The sequence below is a fragment of the Balaenoptera ricei genome, chromosome 20 (assembly GCF_028023285.1).
Source record: "Balaenoptera ricei isolate mBalRic1 chromosome 20, mBalRic1.hap2, whole genome shotgun sequence".
In the NCBI taxonomy this organism is placed as follows: Eukaryota; Metazoa; Chordata; class Mammalia; order Artiodactyla; family Balaenopteridae; genus Balaenoptera; species Balaenoptera ricei.
In genome coordinates this window covers 47,593,453-47,611,973 of record NC_082658.1, presented here as the reverse complement: position 1 = coordinate 47,611,973, position 18,521 = coordinate 47,593,453, and the positions used below count along the sequence as shown (strand labels likewise).

The 18,521-nt window shown below is 37.8% G+C and overlaps 1 protein-coding gene across 3 annotated transcripts in view; it reads right to left on the bottom strand.

Moving 5' to 3' along the window:
• Positions 1 to 6,509: 6,509 nt before the first annotated feature.
• The window catches only part of NLK (nemo like kinase), a 147,772-nt gene continuing 135,760 nt past the window's right edge, over positions 6,510 to 18,521 (bottom strand). The window contains exons 8-12 of one of the 3 annotated variants that reach the window (XR_009499572.1): positions 17,250 to 17,336; positions 12,052 to 12,250; positions 11,031 to 11,124; positions 8,197 to 8,323; positions 6,510 to 7,065 (exon numbers count right to left, since the gene is read on the bottom strand). Coding sequence is in view for 2 of the 3 variants with exons in the window: in XM_059907457.1 (XP_059763440.1) it covers positions 10,754 to 10,817; positions 11,031 to 11,124; positions 12,052 to 12,250; positions 17,250 to 17,336 (444 nt within the window). In the remaining variant the exon portion in view is untranslated. Of the gene's footprint in view, positions 8,324 to 10,584; positions 10,818 to 11,030; positions 11,125 to 12,051; positions 12,251 to 17,249; positions 17,337 to 18,521 lie in introns of those variants that run through there. The other 2 variants (XM_059907458.1, XM_059907457.1) reach the window with 2 other exon arrangements.

Genomic DNA, 18,521 nt, shown 5'->3' with positions numbered 1-18,521 from the left:
GATGTGGCACATATATATACAATGGAATATTACTCAGCCATAAAAAGAAACGAAATTGAGTTAGTTGTAGTGAGGTGGATGGACCTAGAGTCTGTCATACAGAGTGAAGTAAGTCAGAAAAACAAGTACCGTATGCTAACACATATATATGGAATCTAAAAAAAAAAAAAGGTTCTGATGAACCTAGGGGCAGGACAGGAATAAAGATGCAGATGTAGAGAATGGACTTGAGGACACGGGGAGGGGGAAGGGTAAGCTGGGACGAAGTGAGAGAGTAACATTGACATATATACACTACCAAATGTAAAATAGATAGCTAGCGGGAAGCAGCTGCATAGCACAGGGAGATCAGCTCGGTGCTTTGGGACCACCTAGAGGGGTAGGATAAGGAGGGTGGGAGGGAGATGCAAGAGGGAGGGGATATGGGCATATACGTATCCATATAGCTGATTCACTTTGTTATACAGTAGAAACTAACACAACATTGTAAAGCAATTATACTCCAATTAAGATGTTAAAAAAAACAAACACATGTGCCTATGCAACTCCTGGAGAGTCTTCATTTATCCCCAGGGGTATGTGTATCCTAGTTTAAAGAATGCTTGTGTAATTAATTTTATCCCCCTCCCAACTAGACATTATTTTTGCTTTATGCAGTCTTTGTTTGCTTAGTTTCCCCCACATGTTCACCAATTTCTTTGTTCATTCTTGTATTGGAAATCTGCTTGTAATTATCCTTTCTTCTTAAAGTACAGCCTTTAGAATTGCCTTTGGTGAGGATCTGTTGATAGTAAACAATTGGTTTTCTCAAAAGATCTTTATGTTTTTACACTAAATGTTAGTTTATAATTCTAGGTGAATTTTCTGTCAGAACTTTGGCTATACTATTTGGTTATCTTCTAGCTTCAGTTTTTGCTGTTGAGAAGGCAAGTTTCACTGTTACTCTTTTTAGGCAATTTTTTCTGTTACATTTAGGACCTCCTCTTTGTCACTCTGCAGTTTCACTAAGTTGTCTATCCTGTTTATGATTTGTTGTGCTTCCTAAATTCAACAATTCCTAACTATGATCAAATCTAAGAAAATCTCAGCTATTATTTAATATTGCCCCTCTCGTATCCTTTTATCTTTGGAACTCCAATTTTATATAGATTCAATTTTTTTTCACTCTATCCCCCAAGTCTCAATATCTTTTATTATTTTCTGTGCATTTGTGTTATTTCTGCTGTATATGAGGCAGTGTATATTGGGTAAGTTTTTAGTTTTTCTTTGGCTGTGTTCAATATTCTGCTTATTTTTACTTTCAATGACTTTCTAAAATTTTATTTGTGTGAGTTGATTACTTTTCAAATATGCCTGGTCATATCTCAAAGACTTTTAGTCCTTGCTTGGCTTTTGGATACCTTAATTTTTCTAAATATTCTTAAGCATAATCATTTCGTATTCTGCATCTAATACTTCCAATATCTGAAGTACTTGGTTTGTAATTGTCTCTTAGGTATAGTGGCTTATTTCCCTGTGCTTTGTAATTTGGACTGTGAGTTCATATTTAGGTGGGCTTTATCTACCAGAATCCTCTGGGGCCCCAGTTAAGGATGCATTCCCCTCAAAAGAGCATCTATGTTTGCTTTTGCCGGACACCCCAGGGCACTACCAACTGAGGGCCACTTTAATATCTTGGTTTGAGTTTCTAAAGCCTTGATGGTAGCATAAGTCTGAAGTCCAATGACATGTTAGGGCACACTTGTGGTTTAAAATTCTTGTGGACTTTTTTTCCCACCAGGAGCTGAGGCTGTAACAGACATACATATATATATATATATGTATATATGTATGTGTATATATATACTTTAAATTTTTCTTTCCATTAGTTTATTAGAAGATATTGAATATAGTTCCCTGTGCTATACAGTAAACCCTTGTTTATCTATTTTATATATGGTAGTGTGCACCTGTTAATCCCATACTCCCAATTTATCCCTCCCCCACCATTTCCCTTACCGTAAGTTTGTTTTCGATGTTTGTGAATCTGTTTTTTTGTAAATAAGTTCAGTACTTTTTTTAGATTCCACATATAAGTGATATCATGAATTTGTCTTTCTCTGACCTACTTCACCGTATGATAATCTGTAGGTCCATCCATGTTGCTGCAAATGGAATTTCATTCTTTTTTATGGCTGAGTAATATTCTGTTGTATACATATACCACATCTTCTTTATCCATTCATCTGTTGATGGACACTTAGATGGCTTCCATGTTTTGGCTATTGTAAATAGTGCCGCTACGAACATTGGGGTGCATGTATTTTTTTGAATTAGATCTTTCATCTTTTCTGGATATATGCCCAGAAGTGGGATTGCTGGATCATATGGTAACTGTTTTTAGTTTTTTAAGGAACCTCCATACTGTTTTCCATATAGAGTTTGTTTTTTAGAATATCTAATCATCCCTATTGCTGGAAGTAAAAGTTCAAATATTTTTGCTGTACTCAAAAAGATACATGTACACAACTGGTTGCAAAACTCAGCTTAACCTGTTTCTTGATAGATAGATGAAAAGGCATGGATATTAATGATTTGGTCATTCTATTGGTCTTTACTTGCAATCTGTATGATGATGTATATGAAGACATTAACTTTTAAGGCCCTTGTTGGTAAAATAATTGAATGATGAGTTTTGGTATATAGTATAGAATGAAAAAGGGTACACAAATGAATAGACAGGGCCACATCTGAATCTGGGAAAAGTTAGGAAGCTTGTATAGCTAAATGCCTCTTGCTTTTTTTCAGTTTGTCTAGTGGGATGGAAAAAATGGTTAGTTTTTTAACAATGTGGTTTGAATAACTTGTGTTTAAAAAAAATTGTAGTAAAGTGAAAAATGATTTAGAAAATATTACTACAGATATGAGCAATGGCTTACCTGGGGGAAGATTGGTTAGTTGGTTCTACCTTGAATTATTTTTTGTGGAAAAAAAGTCATGCCAAAGGATAAAAACATATATAAGAGGTAATAAATTCAAGTTATTCATTGTTTGCCTTCATAATAAGGAAGTGGCTAAAATTAAAAGCTTTAGTTCTGTGTTCATGTGGAACAAACCTTCCACATTGGTCAAGTGGAGAGAAGAGGGCAAGACACAGGAGTGTTCGTAGTGTGCTGTCATTCCTATAAAAATATATAAGCTTGATTATGCAGAGTATCTCTGGAATGATCCCCAGAAACTGGAAACAGTGGTTTGCACCTCTAGGGAGAAAGATTTCCTTTTCACTATCCTTTTGTAGGTTGTACCATGTGGATGTATTACTAATACACACATAATATAGTTTTCTTTGTTGTTGTCTATTTTTATTTTGGCTGTGTTGGGTCTTTGTTGCTGCACACAGGCTTTCTCCAGTTGCGGTAAGCGGGGGCTACTCTTCGTGCGGTGCGTGGGCTTCTCATTGCGGGAGCTTCTGTTGTTGCAGAGCACGGGCTCTAGGCGCCCGGGCTTCAGTAGTTGCAGCACACGGGCTCAGTAGTTGTGGCACACGGGCTTAGTTGCTCTGTGGCACGTGGGATCTTCCCATACCAGGGCTCGAACCCATGTCTCCTGCATTGGCAGGCGGATTCTTAACCACTGTGCCACCAGGGAAGCCCTACAATGTAGTTTTTAAAAGGAACTCACAGTATTGTCTTTACAAGATTTTTCTTCTCAAGGATAAGCGTTCTCAAAAACTCTAAAGCTGTTCATTAAAAAAAAAAAAAAAAACGGTATAACTGCTGTAATTAAGAAATGGATAAAAATAGTTGGCTGTAAGGATGATGATCTGTGAAAATTAGTATTATTATCAAAACATAAGTAAAAATAAACCCATCTTTCTTTTCTACTTAGAGATCATTTGAGTATTTCCCTGAGACAGTAGGAGACTGACTGCTGTTTCAGAGACCTCTGAAGTCTGCTACCTTACATAAACACTGACCTCTTAGCAAGAAGGTCCGCTTGTTAAAATTATACCAACAGCAACCTGAAAACATTGTAATTTACCACTTCTTTCCAAGTATCTGGGCATTGTTCACTCACTGGTAAAGTCACAAGAACAGGGGAAAATGTTATCACTTGTGTTTGATTCTTAAAATATTTTAAACCTGAGAGAGGAAAAACTGGATGTTAAATCAGTAAGCAGTATCAGTCTCTTCCATTCAGCCCTGATTTCCAAAATGGAAAACAAGATTGAATAGCATTTAACTTATTCACTGGAAAATTTTTACTTTGTTTTTTCCTTCATGGTGTGTCATTTAAAACATTGAGGTAAAAGTACATTAAAGAATGGAATGTAAAATGTGCATGAATTCTGGAGCTGAGATGGGAGTGAGGAGGACTGATTTCGGGCTTAAGTAAGCGGGTGGATGTTGAAGCCCAGAGTTGAGGGTTGAGGTGTACAGAGCAGATAGAGCACCATAACTGGAGTCATCCTCTTCCATCTCACCTGCCAAAAAAGAAAAGCCTGGTGCTGTGCTGTCAGGAGCACCACCCTGGCACTGGTCCTAACCTAACACGAAGAGCCCGGCTCAGTGTACAGCTCTACTCCCCTTGTCCCCAACCCAGTCCTTTCCCTTCCACAATTCCTCATGAAATAGTTAAACCTCAACTATTTTGCTAGTCTAGGAAGGGGAAAAAAAGAGCTAGTGGGGAAGTGAGAATGATTTAATAATAAAATTGTCCGGAGAAAACCATTATTAATTTCATTTTTGACATGGCTGAGGTGCCTGTAAGATACCCAAGTAGAAATTTCTAACAGACACCTAGTAGAAAAATCTGGGTATATAGGTAAGAGATTTGGGGTCATTCTCTTACAGTCAACGAGGCCATGGGGGTAGATGAGGTCACAAGGAGAGTGTCCAGCAGTGGATCTTGGCTGCACATTGGAATCAATTGGAGGACTTGACAAACAAAACCACAGCACAGAACTGATGCCTGACCTTGCCTCCAGAGATTCTGGGGTGTGGCCTTGAAATTTCTGAAAGTTCTCCAGGTGATTCTACCAAGTAGCCAAGTCAAGAACCCTTGGCTTTAGAGTTGGATGAAAACCCAGGATTGATCCCTAGCCCAGAGAACACAAACATGTGAGGATTAAGCAGAGGAAGGAGCCTGTAAGGGAGAGTTGTGGCCCCTAAAAGAGAAAAACAGAGGTGTGTTTCAGAAGCCAAAGAAAGACCATTTAAGGAAGGAGGGGTGGAGAGTCACTGCAGGGAAGACTCTCAACGTGTCCATTTACTACCGTGCTGTCTAGACATTACTAGAACCCAGTAGAAAACAGCACCCCCCAAAGCTGTCTTAATTTAAAAATCCATGCAAGTGATGCAGTCTCTTCTTTAATGTATTTTAATTTTAATATAAAAGTAATATTTAAAATGACTTAACCATAGAGGAAAAATGAAATAAAAGCTCCAAATCTTATAAGCCACCTCAAGAGATTATCTCCATCGTCTGGATTCTTACACTTAAATTGCAAACAAATTGCAGCTGCTTACAGCCCTGACTTACCTGTTCATACCGATTACTGGCTGTAGAAAACTCCACATTTGCAATTATCAATAATTTTAAATTAAGAAATAAGGCATAAATCCCCTGGTTAGGTGAGCAGGTTCTAGTGGGAACAGGTCAACAAGTTTTCTCTAATACTTATCTGTGAAGAAGTTTAGTTTCAAAGTGTTATATGTGCAGTTATTTCTTAATGCTCTCGTGATGAAAACTAGTTTTCTTATTTAAGCATTACTGATATCAACAAGGCTTCCTTATAAGTAATTATTGCACTTAGTAGGTTTTCAAAAGTTTGTTGGATAAAATAAACTAATACTTGTATTTGTATTGATTTATATGAGTTATAACAGTCAACTCCTCCCATGTCAGGAAAAAAAAAAAAATCCATTCATTTTGCTAAATTAGGAAAAGATAGGGAGAAGTACACACACCACCTACAACCCCAAGAGTAATGTTGCTTTATCTAGTCTCAGGGAAAGTATTCTGAAGTTAGGCAGTTTGGTATCAGGTCTTAGTCACACCACCCAGCTGGGGCTTCTTTAGCTGGAGGTACCTTTGGGATGCCAGGGGCAGGAGGCAGAAAGGAAGAGGAGGGAGGGGTCAAGCCCCCTTAGCAGTCTGCTGCATCCAGAGCAGCCCACTTTTGTTTAATATAATGGACTCCATTATATTGATTTCACATGAAAATAGGATTCTTTGCTTTAAAAAAAGTTTGAAAACCACTGGATTAGACTCTAAGGTCTGGAAAGACTTTCAAATTGCATATATTTATTTAAATCACAGTATCTTTGACATCAGTTAACTAAGTTTCCAATATGTTTTTGGCAATATAAAGTCTGAGAAGATTAAAAAAAAAACCCCACAACTAATTTCCTCAAAGATTGAAATGGAAACATAAATAGGTAATGTCTCAAAACTTTGCAAATTCAGGATACAGGCTGTACTGAAGAGAAAATAAAGGAAAGGAATTGAAATAAAACAGATGACACCTCTTTTTCAAATGTCACATTTAATGTTTTCACCACTGTACTTCAAATCTACATTGTACAAAGTGACCAGTAAGTGTGCCACGGTAATTGACCAACCTCTGAGATTGTACCTTTCACACCAGTGTCTTCTTGGGCTCTTTTGATACTAAACACGTTTCTCATTCAAGTGAATTGAAATGCTTCAGTTGGGTTGATTCTCAGGAGCCTCATAAAAAAAAACAAAGATATTGCACCATCTTTGTTTAGTAATTCAATGTTTGTTTCTTTCACAGCAAATAATTACTTCATTGAAGTTAAAACTTCCAAACATAACTTATTAATAGTCTTCAAATTCAGCTCAGATCACTCAAGATGAAAATACTCTGCTAAATACAGATAACTTACAATAACTTTAACAGTTAATTGTCCATAACACACACCAAGGTTTTTCCTAGACCAATTTTAAGACGATCCATTAGTATTCCTTGTACAGGTGAAAAACGATCTTCAATTTTCTTGTCTTTTTATTTTTAATATAAAAGTTGGAAGGGACATTCAAGTTTCAAGTCTCCACATTGAACTTAAAAAAAAAAAAAAATAGTCATCATCAGCATGTGGAGGTAAACAAGCCAAGTTGTATAACTCCAGGAGGTAGAGGCCTTCAATTTGTATTCATATATACATATGCACAGAAGAATTCAGTGTTCCAACAGAAAAAAGAATTTGTCAAAAAGTAATAAGTTATTTACTACTGTGACATTTCAAGACTCCCACAGCTTTGCCTAAGGACACAAACACATTTGACATAATTCCCTATGTGCCTTTTTTTTGTGGCTTAAATTTTTTTTTTAAATTTGTTTTTGTCTTTTATTTATTTTTTTTACTGTCCAGTGCAGGAAAAGTCTCACAAAATTTCACAGACCTAAAATGTGCAAGCTAGTTCTCTCTCTATACAGCAATGTTGGGATTCTTTTGAAATTAGCCCAGAAATGAATTATTTACACACATGAAAGATGCATGCTTGGGGGTTCTTTTATGTAAGAAAGAGCAGAAAAACTTCTAATAAAAATAGATTAAATATATATATATATATTTATACTGGGTAAGGAAAACAAAAGTTTAGTCTCTCCTAGTCACAAACTCATTCTCTCTACCAACAACATTGGATTTTAGACAGCACACATCACCGTCACGGCTCTAATGAGAAGCTAATTATAGGGCTTGATCATTAGGTGGCATGCCCCTCCCCCCTCCCCCTCCCGAGGTGCAGCCACGATCAGCTCACGTGGCTCCATGATTGGTCGCAGGCAAGGTTTCCAGATTCTTTCATTTTAGAGAACCCCAAATTTTCAGGAATGGCTCAAATATCAAAATGTATGACTGTCCTTTGTGTGTGTGTGTGTGTGTGTGTGTGTGTGTGTGTGAACAATCTCACTTCATTTTAAAAAAGAAAAACAAAACAAAACAAAAAACACAAAACCCCAAACTCCCAAATTTGGTTCAATTCTCTTTTGTTCTGAGGTGAGCCATAACAGCTGCACTAAATTCATAAAACATGTGCAACTCTGGGTAAAATATTTTTCTTCTAAAAGCACAACCACTTTACAAGATTAAAAGTCTAGTAACATTTCTAAATATTATTCGTATCATACAAGTAGTGGTTGTTAATTTAAAACTTCATTAGTAAAATTACAGTACAAGCATGATTAACCTCCAGAATTGCAAATCCCAGACTCCAGTGGAAAGCTACATTACATCTTCAGTAGTACATTATCTTCCACCGTCACTCCCACACCAGAGGAGATGGGGGCATCTCAGACGGCTGAGCAACAGTGGAACTGGAAGAGAACAGAGACACGGTGAACCGGTTGTAGCACCACAAAAGGCACCAGGGCAATTCACTGCTGCCTGTTTTCCCCCTTCCTTTAAAAAAAAATTGTAAGTCCATTCCTGGATTTTTATTTGTTTCTTTTCACTTCTCAAAAGGTGCATTTGTTCCAAATTGTTCATGTAAGGATCTGTATCTATAGTGAGGCGATATGGTACAGTAGCTAATGAGTGGGTTTGAAAGCAACACATCATTTACTAGTTGTATGACACCGAGCAAATTCCTTCATCTTTCCTCTCCTGGAAAGGGATGCTATCCACCTCATAGGATATTGTGATGAATAAATGAGATAATGTATGTTTTTCACAGTGCCTACTTCATAATATAAATGGTAGCTATTATAAATAATAATGCCTATAAATCAGTCGGGAAAATAACCTTAAAGGATACAGAATTATCCATTTAAAAGCAGCTTCTCAAAATAAGGTGATTTTAAGTGGGGACCTATTTTGAATGAGCCTCATAAGCATTCTTTTATCAAGTTTTAATTGATAATCTTTTAGCACTTGTTATCCACAGATCTGTTTTATCAGTTATTTCACATGTCTGCCTAATGTTGCCAAGATTATAGACTTGAGGGGGTTGTGTGTCACTTTGCTTCCTGGGGGCCCAGGATAATGAGTAACTTGCACCTGAAAGGTATTAAAACACCTAATTGACTCTTAGGGAAAAATATGAAAACAAAGTAATTTTAAATTTTATTTATTTATTTATTTTTGGCAGTGTTGGGTCTTCGTTTCTGTGCGAGGGCTTTCTCTAGTTGCGGCAAGTGGGAGCCACTCTTCATAGTGGTGCGCGGGCCTCTCACTATCGCGGCCTCTCTTGTTGCGGAGCACAGGCTCCAGACGCACAGGCTCAGTAGTTGTGGCTCACGGGCCCAGTTGCTCTGCGGCATGTGGGATCTTGCCAGACCAGGGCTCGAACCCGTGTCCCCTGCACTGGCAGGCAGATTCTCAACCACTGCGCCACCAGGGAAGCCCAACAAAGTAATTTTAAACCACAGGGAAGTAAAAAGGCAACTTAATTCCTTCTTTCTACAGAAAAATATATGGAAGGAATGAAAGTGACCTGATTTTAAGAATTATGAACAAAAATTCTTGACCTTGGTTCAATAAATTCAATCAGCTTCAACACTATATCAAGGCCAATTAAAAGGAAAGTGAAGGGAAGGGAAAGAGAAGCAAGGAGGAGAGGGGAAAAGGAAAGGGAGGAAGGCAGGAAGACTGTGGCCTCTCAGATCAAAGCCTCCCTTCGTGCTGCTCTGTGATACCTGAGCCAGACCCTGTTCACCTTTTTCCTTCGCCACGGGCCCAATGATAACCTTTGTCAACAGGGGGCGCTGAAAAGGCACTGCAAGGCCACAGCATTAGGAAGCTGCTTCCCCTCCTGGTTCTGGTGTGCGTCTTTTTTTTTTTTTTTTTTTTGCCGTGGAAGGCCCAGCTTTGGTCTACCCAAACTTTCTGGCAAGTTTCTCTCCACCTAGCAGGCTATTTGACGGATCAGCTCTGCTCACCCCTTTTGTAAAGTCTCTTCACCATCATGCTGTGTTCCTGTGGCTCCTCTCCAAAGAGGTCCAAATCTTATTAGCCTTGGTTAGAGGGGCTTCCTCTAAGTTCTCAATTTCTCCCTTGTTCACTCTCCCTCAGTCCAGAGGGAGTACTTGCTTTCTGCATTTGCTACTTCGGACTCTTCAGAATCCTCTTGCATGACTTTTAGTAGTTAACCATCTTTTCCTAGTTAATGCTTGTTATTAAATTTTCCCTGTTCATATTACTGGGTGTGGTTTCTTTCTCCTGACTTGACCTTGATTGATACAAGGAGTTAGAGAAAAAGAGATGGAGAAGGTAAGGACAAAGGAGAGATCAAGAGAATGACGCTTTCTAGGTTCTGAAGGAGGTTTATAGCTCTATAACCAATAAGACTATTGGTTTCTCTTTAAACAGGATACACCAGCAGTCCACCTATAAAATAGAATTTTCTCACTTGTGGTTATTATTAAGGTGGTGGGGATGGCAGTGGGAACTGAGACGACCATGTGCAACTCCAGGACAGTGGCTGCCGCGCTGCTGGCAGAGGAAGATCCCCACGTACTTGACCAGGCAGCGTAATGGGCATCTGGGGAACTGCCAAGGCAGCCACAGCGAACTGGAGCTAGTGTAAGAACAAATGCTTACATTTTTAACATGCTTTTTTTTTTTTTTTAAATTATTTATTTATTTATTTATTTTTGGCTGTGTTGGGTCTTCGTTTCTCTGCGAGGGCTTTCTCCACTTGCGGCGAGTGGGGGCCCCTCTTCATCGCGGTGCGCGGGCCTCTCACTGTTGCGGTCTCTCCCATTGCGGAGCACAGGCTCCAGATGCGCAGGCTCAGTAGTTGTGGCTCACGGGCTTAGTTGCTCCACGGCATGTGGGATCTTCCCAGACCAGGGCTCGAACCCGTGTCCCCTGCATTGGCAGGCAGATTCTCAACCACTGCGCCACCAGGGAAGCCCTTAACATGCTTTTGACTAAAGCCAGAACTCATAACAGAAACTTTCTGTTGGACCTTTTATCTATGTTATCTAATCTAAATAAAACCAGAAATATGCTGAATAACAAACTCACAATGGCATCCTTTTAATTCTAACAAGAAAGTCAGAATTACATCCATATAGTTACCTAATAAAGCTCTTAAAAGCAGCAGACTGAGGGTTGATGCAGAGAGGCACTCTGTTTCCTTTCTGCTGTTCCAAAATGAACTGATGAATAATTTCTGTGGAGAAAACAAATATCATACAACCCACGCCAATTTGCAGGCCTGGGAGCAGTGGATTCTCAGGTTAACTCTAGTCAGCATCTGAACGGCATTTCCTAGTGGTTTAGTTAAACACACACGTCATCTATCAGGCAGAATCCAGTGGAACTTTCCTGAAACCAAAATGACAGGTGCTGCTAAACGTAGGCAAAACCCCCCAAAGTGCCATTACAGGGGTTGGAAACCCCACGAGTGGGAGGTGTAAAATGGTCTATAAATTTGAGAGTGACTCCACTGGGTTGGCATTATAAATGAACTCTTCTAAATTGCTGGTAATTACTGCCTTTTTGAAAATCACTTAAAAAACCTCAGTTGGTATTTAGGTACATGGTTTCAGGCTGGTCACTTTGGGGACTACTCTCTTCTAAAATGTCCTAGAGCAGACACTTAAAACCACTCAGAATTCTGGATGTCTTTACCCGCCCCCCCAGGAGGAGATCGTGTCAGGAAATTTTATGAGCAGACAATCAGAAATCCCCTTCTTCTCATCAACCAAGGAATGATGGATGTCCCTCAGTGGATGTTTATCCTTTTAAAAACTTTGCATGTTATATAAAAAAGTCCAATATGTATCATTCCATGAAATCACACTGAGTGACTACATATTAAATATACTGAGTCACACTAAGTAAGTCAGCTTTGAAAACAAGAACAAAATGTTCATTCCTCTGCCGGACCTTCCCCTGGATATAAAATCAGTGTTTTTATAACACACACAGCTTTCTTGGCATATGTGCTCCGGACAAACAGCTGTATGCAAGTTTGTAAAACAAACATATAAAGGAGCTTTGATCTCCATCCAGAGCTCAGCTTTCCACAGCCACATAACAGAAAATGTTACCAGTCGTCACCCCACCTGGCGGAGGGCCAAAAATGCATACTCACCTTTAACCTGTCGGACAGAACTGAGGTTCTTCTCAAAAGTGTCATCAAACTTGGGATTGGTGATGGGCTCAAAGTCACTGGTATAAACTCTTCCAGTAGATGTGGAAAAGCAACATTTACACATACACGTGTGATATCGTAGTCGCCCTTCATCTAGGTAGGGGTGGGCTAAGGCATCCTTAGCGGATATTCTTTTGGACTGAAATCAAAGTTAGAGACCAGCACATCAACACTGCAGATAAACACGACTGTCCACACAGGATCTTTCACGACCCACAGTGACTGCTTTACACAGCTTATACTTAATTTATGGAACATCCTGTGTAAAGGGATAATTGCGGACGGTGAGGGTAAGAGAGTAATTGAGTTTAGAGGTGGGTAACGTAGCAGTAGAGGGAGTATATGATGTAAGACAATAAACTACTGTGATAAACCACCATACGCCACCAGAAAGCACTTAGAAATGACCCTGCTAAGATCCTGAAAAGTTCCTACCTTGAAATAGATATATGCAGGGTCAAAAATGACAAATAACATGACATTCAAATATGTAATGCTTTGGAAGGGATATATTTACATTTAAAGTAACAGTTATATTTTCTAAATATGTCTCAGCATTTAGAAGAGGTGTGATCATGGTGGCAATTTTACAAAGCTCCTTGAAACTTTTTTATCCTCTTGGATACCAAATCAACTCGGGCAAAAGCTTATCTGCAAGCTGCTGGAGTTGGGCAGCGGCTAATGAATGGCCTGTTTGCCACGTTTTGATATCCAGCCCAGTGTGAGTATCAGCAGCCTGGGGTTTTCTGGCTCTTCAGATTAGAACACTTAATATACTAGTTTCAGGTTACATAAACCATAAACTTTTAAACTCATTTCTCCATGAAAAAAAGAAAAAAGCTGTCCTTCCTTTTAGCTCAGTGGGTATGTAAGTACTACTGAGAGAAGGTGGATTTTAAAGGATTTAAGGATGACTCACTAGTAGAGAGTAGAACACAAACTGACACTTTGCCCTGCTTATAATATGATCCAGCACTTCACATAACACAACTAAAAAAAAGAAAACCATCTGCACTCAAACCAAAAATAACTGGATCACCGCAACTGGTTCTGGTCCCCCAAATAATAAAATGTTACATGTTTCCCATAAACCTGGATTCCCTAAAAACACTTTATCTCTGATTTTTTGCTATGCTAATGTTAAAAGGCATGTCATGACCTCTTGGGATATGATAATAACAAGAGAAAGCTGCTGTTTATCCACCATGAAGAGATGAATGTAAGCTTCACAATCCTGGTTTTGTTCCTTTTGCTACTTGTCATGTTTTGTATTTGGTGATGCAGCCCTTCTGAAGTCTGACTCAACAGCACGCTTAGCAACTAAACTTTTCCTTTTCTTCCTAAATGAGTCCAGCTATTCCCAGAGGTTCCACTGGGATCAAGGTCTACTGTCAGAACCAAAAGAAACAGGACAGTACACCTTGCCTGGGTCTGGGCCCCTCTCAGTCCTCAGCATCTCTGGCCAGTCTCACGTGTGGGATTGAGCTCTTTGGCTTTTGCCCACTAAATCTGGTTATTGGCCAAGTCTATTTCTGTTTCTGACTGAGCATGGCTGACCGTGTCCAAACTTGTGGCAGCAGTGATTGAATCTGGGTTTTAATTTTATCATATGACCATTAAGTCACTTCTGTCAGGTGGCAGATGTCAGAAATTGGGTCCCTGTCAGCTGCCACCAGCAGATGGAATCTGGTTTCACTGTTAGTCTTTTTTGTTTGTCTGGGAATTCTGATATTTCCTGAAATTTCAGATGCAGAGCTGAAGAGATTTTGGTGTTTTCCTAACTATGGATGGCACGCTCTGTGTTTGTATGTTCCTTGTGCACCAATATGGGGTCCTCTAAAGTGTCTTACCTAAGAGAAGCCTTTGAACAAAAAGTAAATCAAATCCCTAGCATGCAATGATCAACTTTCATTTCTCTAAACAAATTAAGGTCTCTTTGGGACTTCTGAAACAAGGCTAAAGAAAGGAGACTGTCGTTTTTTAAGGGGTATGAACACTGAAAAGAAAAACTGTCCTGTTAAATTGAGGAAAAAAAAAAAAATCACAAAATTTCTCAGATTTAATAGTGATGTTCTTTTGAAGGAATTGATGGTGCATAATTATGTCCTCTATGTCTTAATTACATCTCATTTAAGTAATCAACATTTGTAATAGATACGGACACTTCACTTATTTATATCCTAGATTTTGTTGTTACTTTATCAAAATTGGCTCTTCTAGTTTTGAATAAGTGAAAAAATTTTCTATTTTACAAATATAAATGGATGTACTTCGTATACTTCTGAGGGGAGTTAATACATCGTATTATGAGATCTCTTAAAATCAAATGGAGCAAACTCCTATTGCAACTGGCTTTTAGAAACAGTATTAACACATTAAAGACATATAAAAAGAAATGGAAAGGTTTAAAAACATTATTCTTCCTTATGAATAAAATATTTTGGCTCTTTAGAAATTTTTGCTTGCTCAAGTTATAACTCAAAAGATTAAAAAAAGCTTTAATTGGGAGTTAAAATAATACTATTACTTGATTACTAGATTACAAAGTAGGCAAAATATTTCTCTTAAACAACTTAGAAGTTTTAATATCCGGTATATAATTGTATAAGATAATTGTATACAAGATGACTCTTTGGGCAAATCAGTCTGAGTTAATAGTTATAAAAATTTAAAAACACCTGTACAAATAATGCTAATACAATATTCTCATTTATATAAGTTTTAGGTTTGTTTTCTCATAAAAAGCCTAATCATTTTGAATTTGATTTTTTTTCCTACTGGTTTTGCTGGTCAGATAAACTAATATTACTTTGTCTAAGATTATGGAATTGCAAATTATGTGTTAAACTAAATGAGATGAATCATAATAGGTAATGTGTTTCTAAAAAGAAATTATTTTGTATGCTACGAATCATAAAGACTTAATGAGTCAACTAAAATTTCAATCTCCTAATTCTTAGTTAGCATTAAGACCTTACTAACATTAATTTGAGTTAATAAATGGCCTTTGGATATATGGACAACATAATTTTAATATACCTAGGCTCTTCATTAATACAGTATTGAGTAGCCATCAATAAACAGTTAAAAAAGATGTGCAAATACCTTTGGGTTAAAGTACATATGTATTGTTTTAAAGAACGTAAAAGAATGGGTGATGATAGGAAGATGTGTATGCAAGATAACAGTGTTTTTTGTTTGTCAAGAGAAAAAAGTAAATAATTGTCTAAATTCCTAATAATTATTGTTGTGCTTTAAAAATATTGCTTGTAACTGTTTACTGCCTTTAGATAAATTAAGGTCTCTGGAGATTTGTTTAATGTCATCACTATTTTGAGGTAATAAAACCCTCATTTCTTTCTTCTTAATGTATCACTAACCCTCAAATTTAACAGGTTAAAACCAGAATGAAACATTCTTTAAAAATGGTATCTATTTCTAACTGAACCCTCAGAACTAGAAAAAGAATCCTTAATATCAATCATAAACTAAATTCAGTAAGCATGTCAGATAAAAATTCCAGATAAATCATATCTCCTTCTTATAGATAAATCATATCTCCTTCTTATAGATAAATCTAATTTGTAACTATGACCACACCAAAGGTTTCATTTAATTAGGTGTGACAATCCCACTGTTAAGGAATAAGGACTACATTTCACATGTAGAACTGATGGCTAAAAGGCCTCCCAGGAAATATGCGTGGTATCCGCTGTACAGTTCAGGAAATTCCAGCCTTAGAGTTCCAGCCATGAGCTCCTGGCAGGTCAGGATCATAAATAAACATGGGATCTCAGAGAAAGAGGATACCCAACAGCTGTAAGTACTGCGGGTAAAACCTGGTACAGGTGAATTACACAGTTCCTCGTTCTTAATCTAAGTAGAACTAATAAAGAAAATAACATATTTCTGACACAGAAAAGTAAATTTAACCTCAGGGCCTTTAGAAAATCCTCAATGGGCAGACAGAAATTACCTCTGAAACCTGAAGTTCATGTGCCTCTAGTTTTGTTAACCATACAAAAGGTCTTTATGTATTAATCAACATCTCCTGTTAGCTACGCAGATAAACTTGCGAAATAAAATATCAAACTAATGACACTAAACCACTAGCTCATTCAGCAAATTATGTGGCTGAAACTGTCCTTAATGGCAGGAACTTCACCACAAGGAGGGACTGTGGGAACAAGAATTGCCACTTTGTCTTGCTTCCCGTATCACTACGTACCTCACATGCCAAAGTAAACAAAAGGAAAACAAAAACACCAACCAAACAAAAAATCCACTTTGCACCCTGAGATGTAATAAAAATAACTTGATCACTCTGATTGGTTCTGGTCCCCCAAATAATAGAACCCTGACTGTTTCCCACAAACCTGGACTTCCTAACAAAACATTTTTATCCCTAATCTTTGTTATGCTGACATCTGAAGATAGTTCTCACCTCTGTGGATTTAATAATCATGTGAGAAAGTTGCTGTTTTCTCATCAAGAACAAACCAATGTAAACTTAATAACTCGTAATTTTGTGGGTATTTTTCCCCTTTAAATACCTGTTGTATTTTGTATTTGGTGACTTCCACGTACTCTCGGCAAGTAAAATTTTCTTTTCTAAATGCTTCCGTTTTTTAGTCTTCTTTGACAACAGTTAGTTATTGGCACGGATGTGAATAATGAATATTCTTTGGACAAATGAATAAATGAAGAGCTGAACTTTGCCCCAGAAGAGTCAAGTCTAGAAATGGCATTTGGAAAAGCCACCATTTCAACAACCCAGAGTAAATATTTCCTTACGCAATACAATGGGCAGATTTTTTTCAAATAATGTTAAAAAAAATTTTTTTTCCTAATTCAAATTGGTGTCAAACCCCTTTTGCAAATATTGAGATAAATAAGGATGGTACCGTTCCTTATCTCTCTTCACCTAGACTCTCACGTGTTAATACTCAAACTTCTGTGTGATGGGTGAGCATGATACACATGGAACTGGGGGCTGAAGTTTATCTTTTAAAAAGTCATTATTCATTAAAAAAAAAAAAGTCATTATTTACGTTGCCCATCTATTCAAAGCCAGGATGTTTTTCTTAGAACACATATTTTTAATTCATTAAAAAAATATAAAAACAAACACTACTTACTGGATCAAAGACCAACATCCTGCAAAGGAGATGAACAGCTTCATGTGTAGCCTGGCTAGACAGGGTATAAAGTACAGGAAGAGATGGCTGTGAAAAAATAAAGAATTCAAATATTCAAGTGAGTCTTTGTGCAAGTAGATATGGAATACAGCCAATTTATGACAAATTAAGTACCCAGCTCAAAAGGTGTATGCACATAAGTTTCAACTCAAAGGAAATGAGTATTCCTCTCATTAACCAGTCTTCAAAAGCAACAACAGTCACTGACTTTCAGTGGCATATTTTATATTGCATGATTACCCATTGTAGGTCAGAGCACAAAAGAGCCTATGAAAAATGAAAGCTAATCCTGAAAATATGGAGCTCCTGTTAGCCTTATATCATACACGCTTTGGCAAGAAGGGAAGACCAAACACACCCAAGGATGGGAGAAAAGAAGATTTAAAACCTTGGCTACATGCAAGTAAACTGCGCAAAGTAGGCATGTGAACTATGTCTTAACGGCAACATTACCTTGCTAAAACACTAAAGGAGCTTTAGGACACTCGGGAATTTACAGAATCTTCTAAGAAAGGATGACACCACTTTAGCACCGATTACTCACTCAATAACTGTCTTTTGTAAGTGGCAGGCATATCCACACACCTATATCTAACCCTCTTGCACTGAGGCAGGGAGATGACTCTAATGACCTGAGAAGCCACACAGCTTATAAAGCTTTTATTTCGCTGCTTGGAGAGTCAGGGGACAGAGCAGGTGAATGGCATCACAGCTCTGTCTCTCACGCAAGTAACACTAAAAGGTCTCCTTATATCTCAATCACGGGCCTAGAATCCTACTATGATAACCACTAACATCAAGTATTTTACATATCTGCCTCCTTCCCTCAGTTAAGCCGTAGAGGAAAATTCTACAAGAACAACAAGACACCTCATAATCATCAGGAGGTAATTATTCACTGTACAGATGTTTTCTTCAGGATCAAGAGTAACAGGAGATGAGATGGGGGTTCTAGTTTACTAACTAGATAAATCAACATCCTGAATCCCAGTATCCTTAAGTATAAAATGAGGAGGTTGGACTAAATGATCACTGAAGTTTACTTTAGTTCTAAAATTGTATGACACTTGATAGGATTACTATAGGTAAAAAGCATTATGTGCACAGAACCCATATATAGTTGGCACTTAAATATCTGTAGGTGGGAATTCCCTGGCAGCCCAGTGGTTAGGATTCTGCACTTCCACTGCAGGGGGCACGGGTTCAATCCCT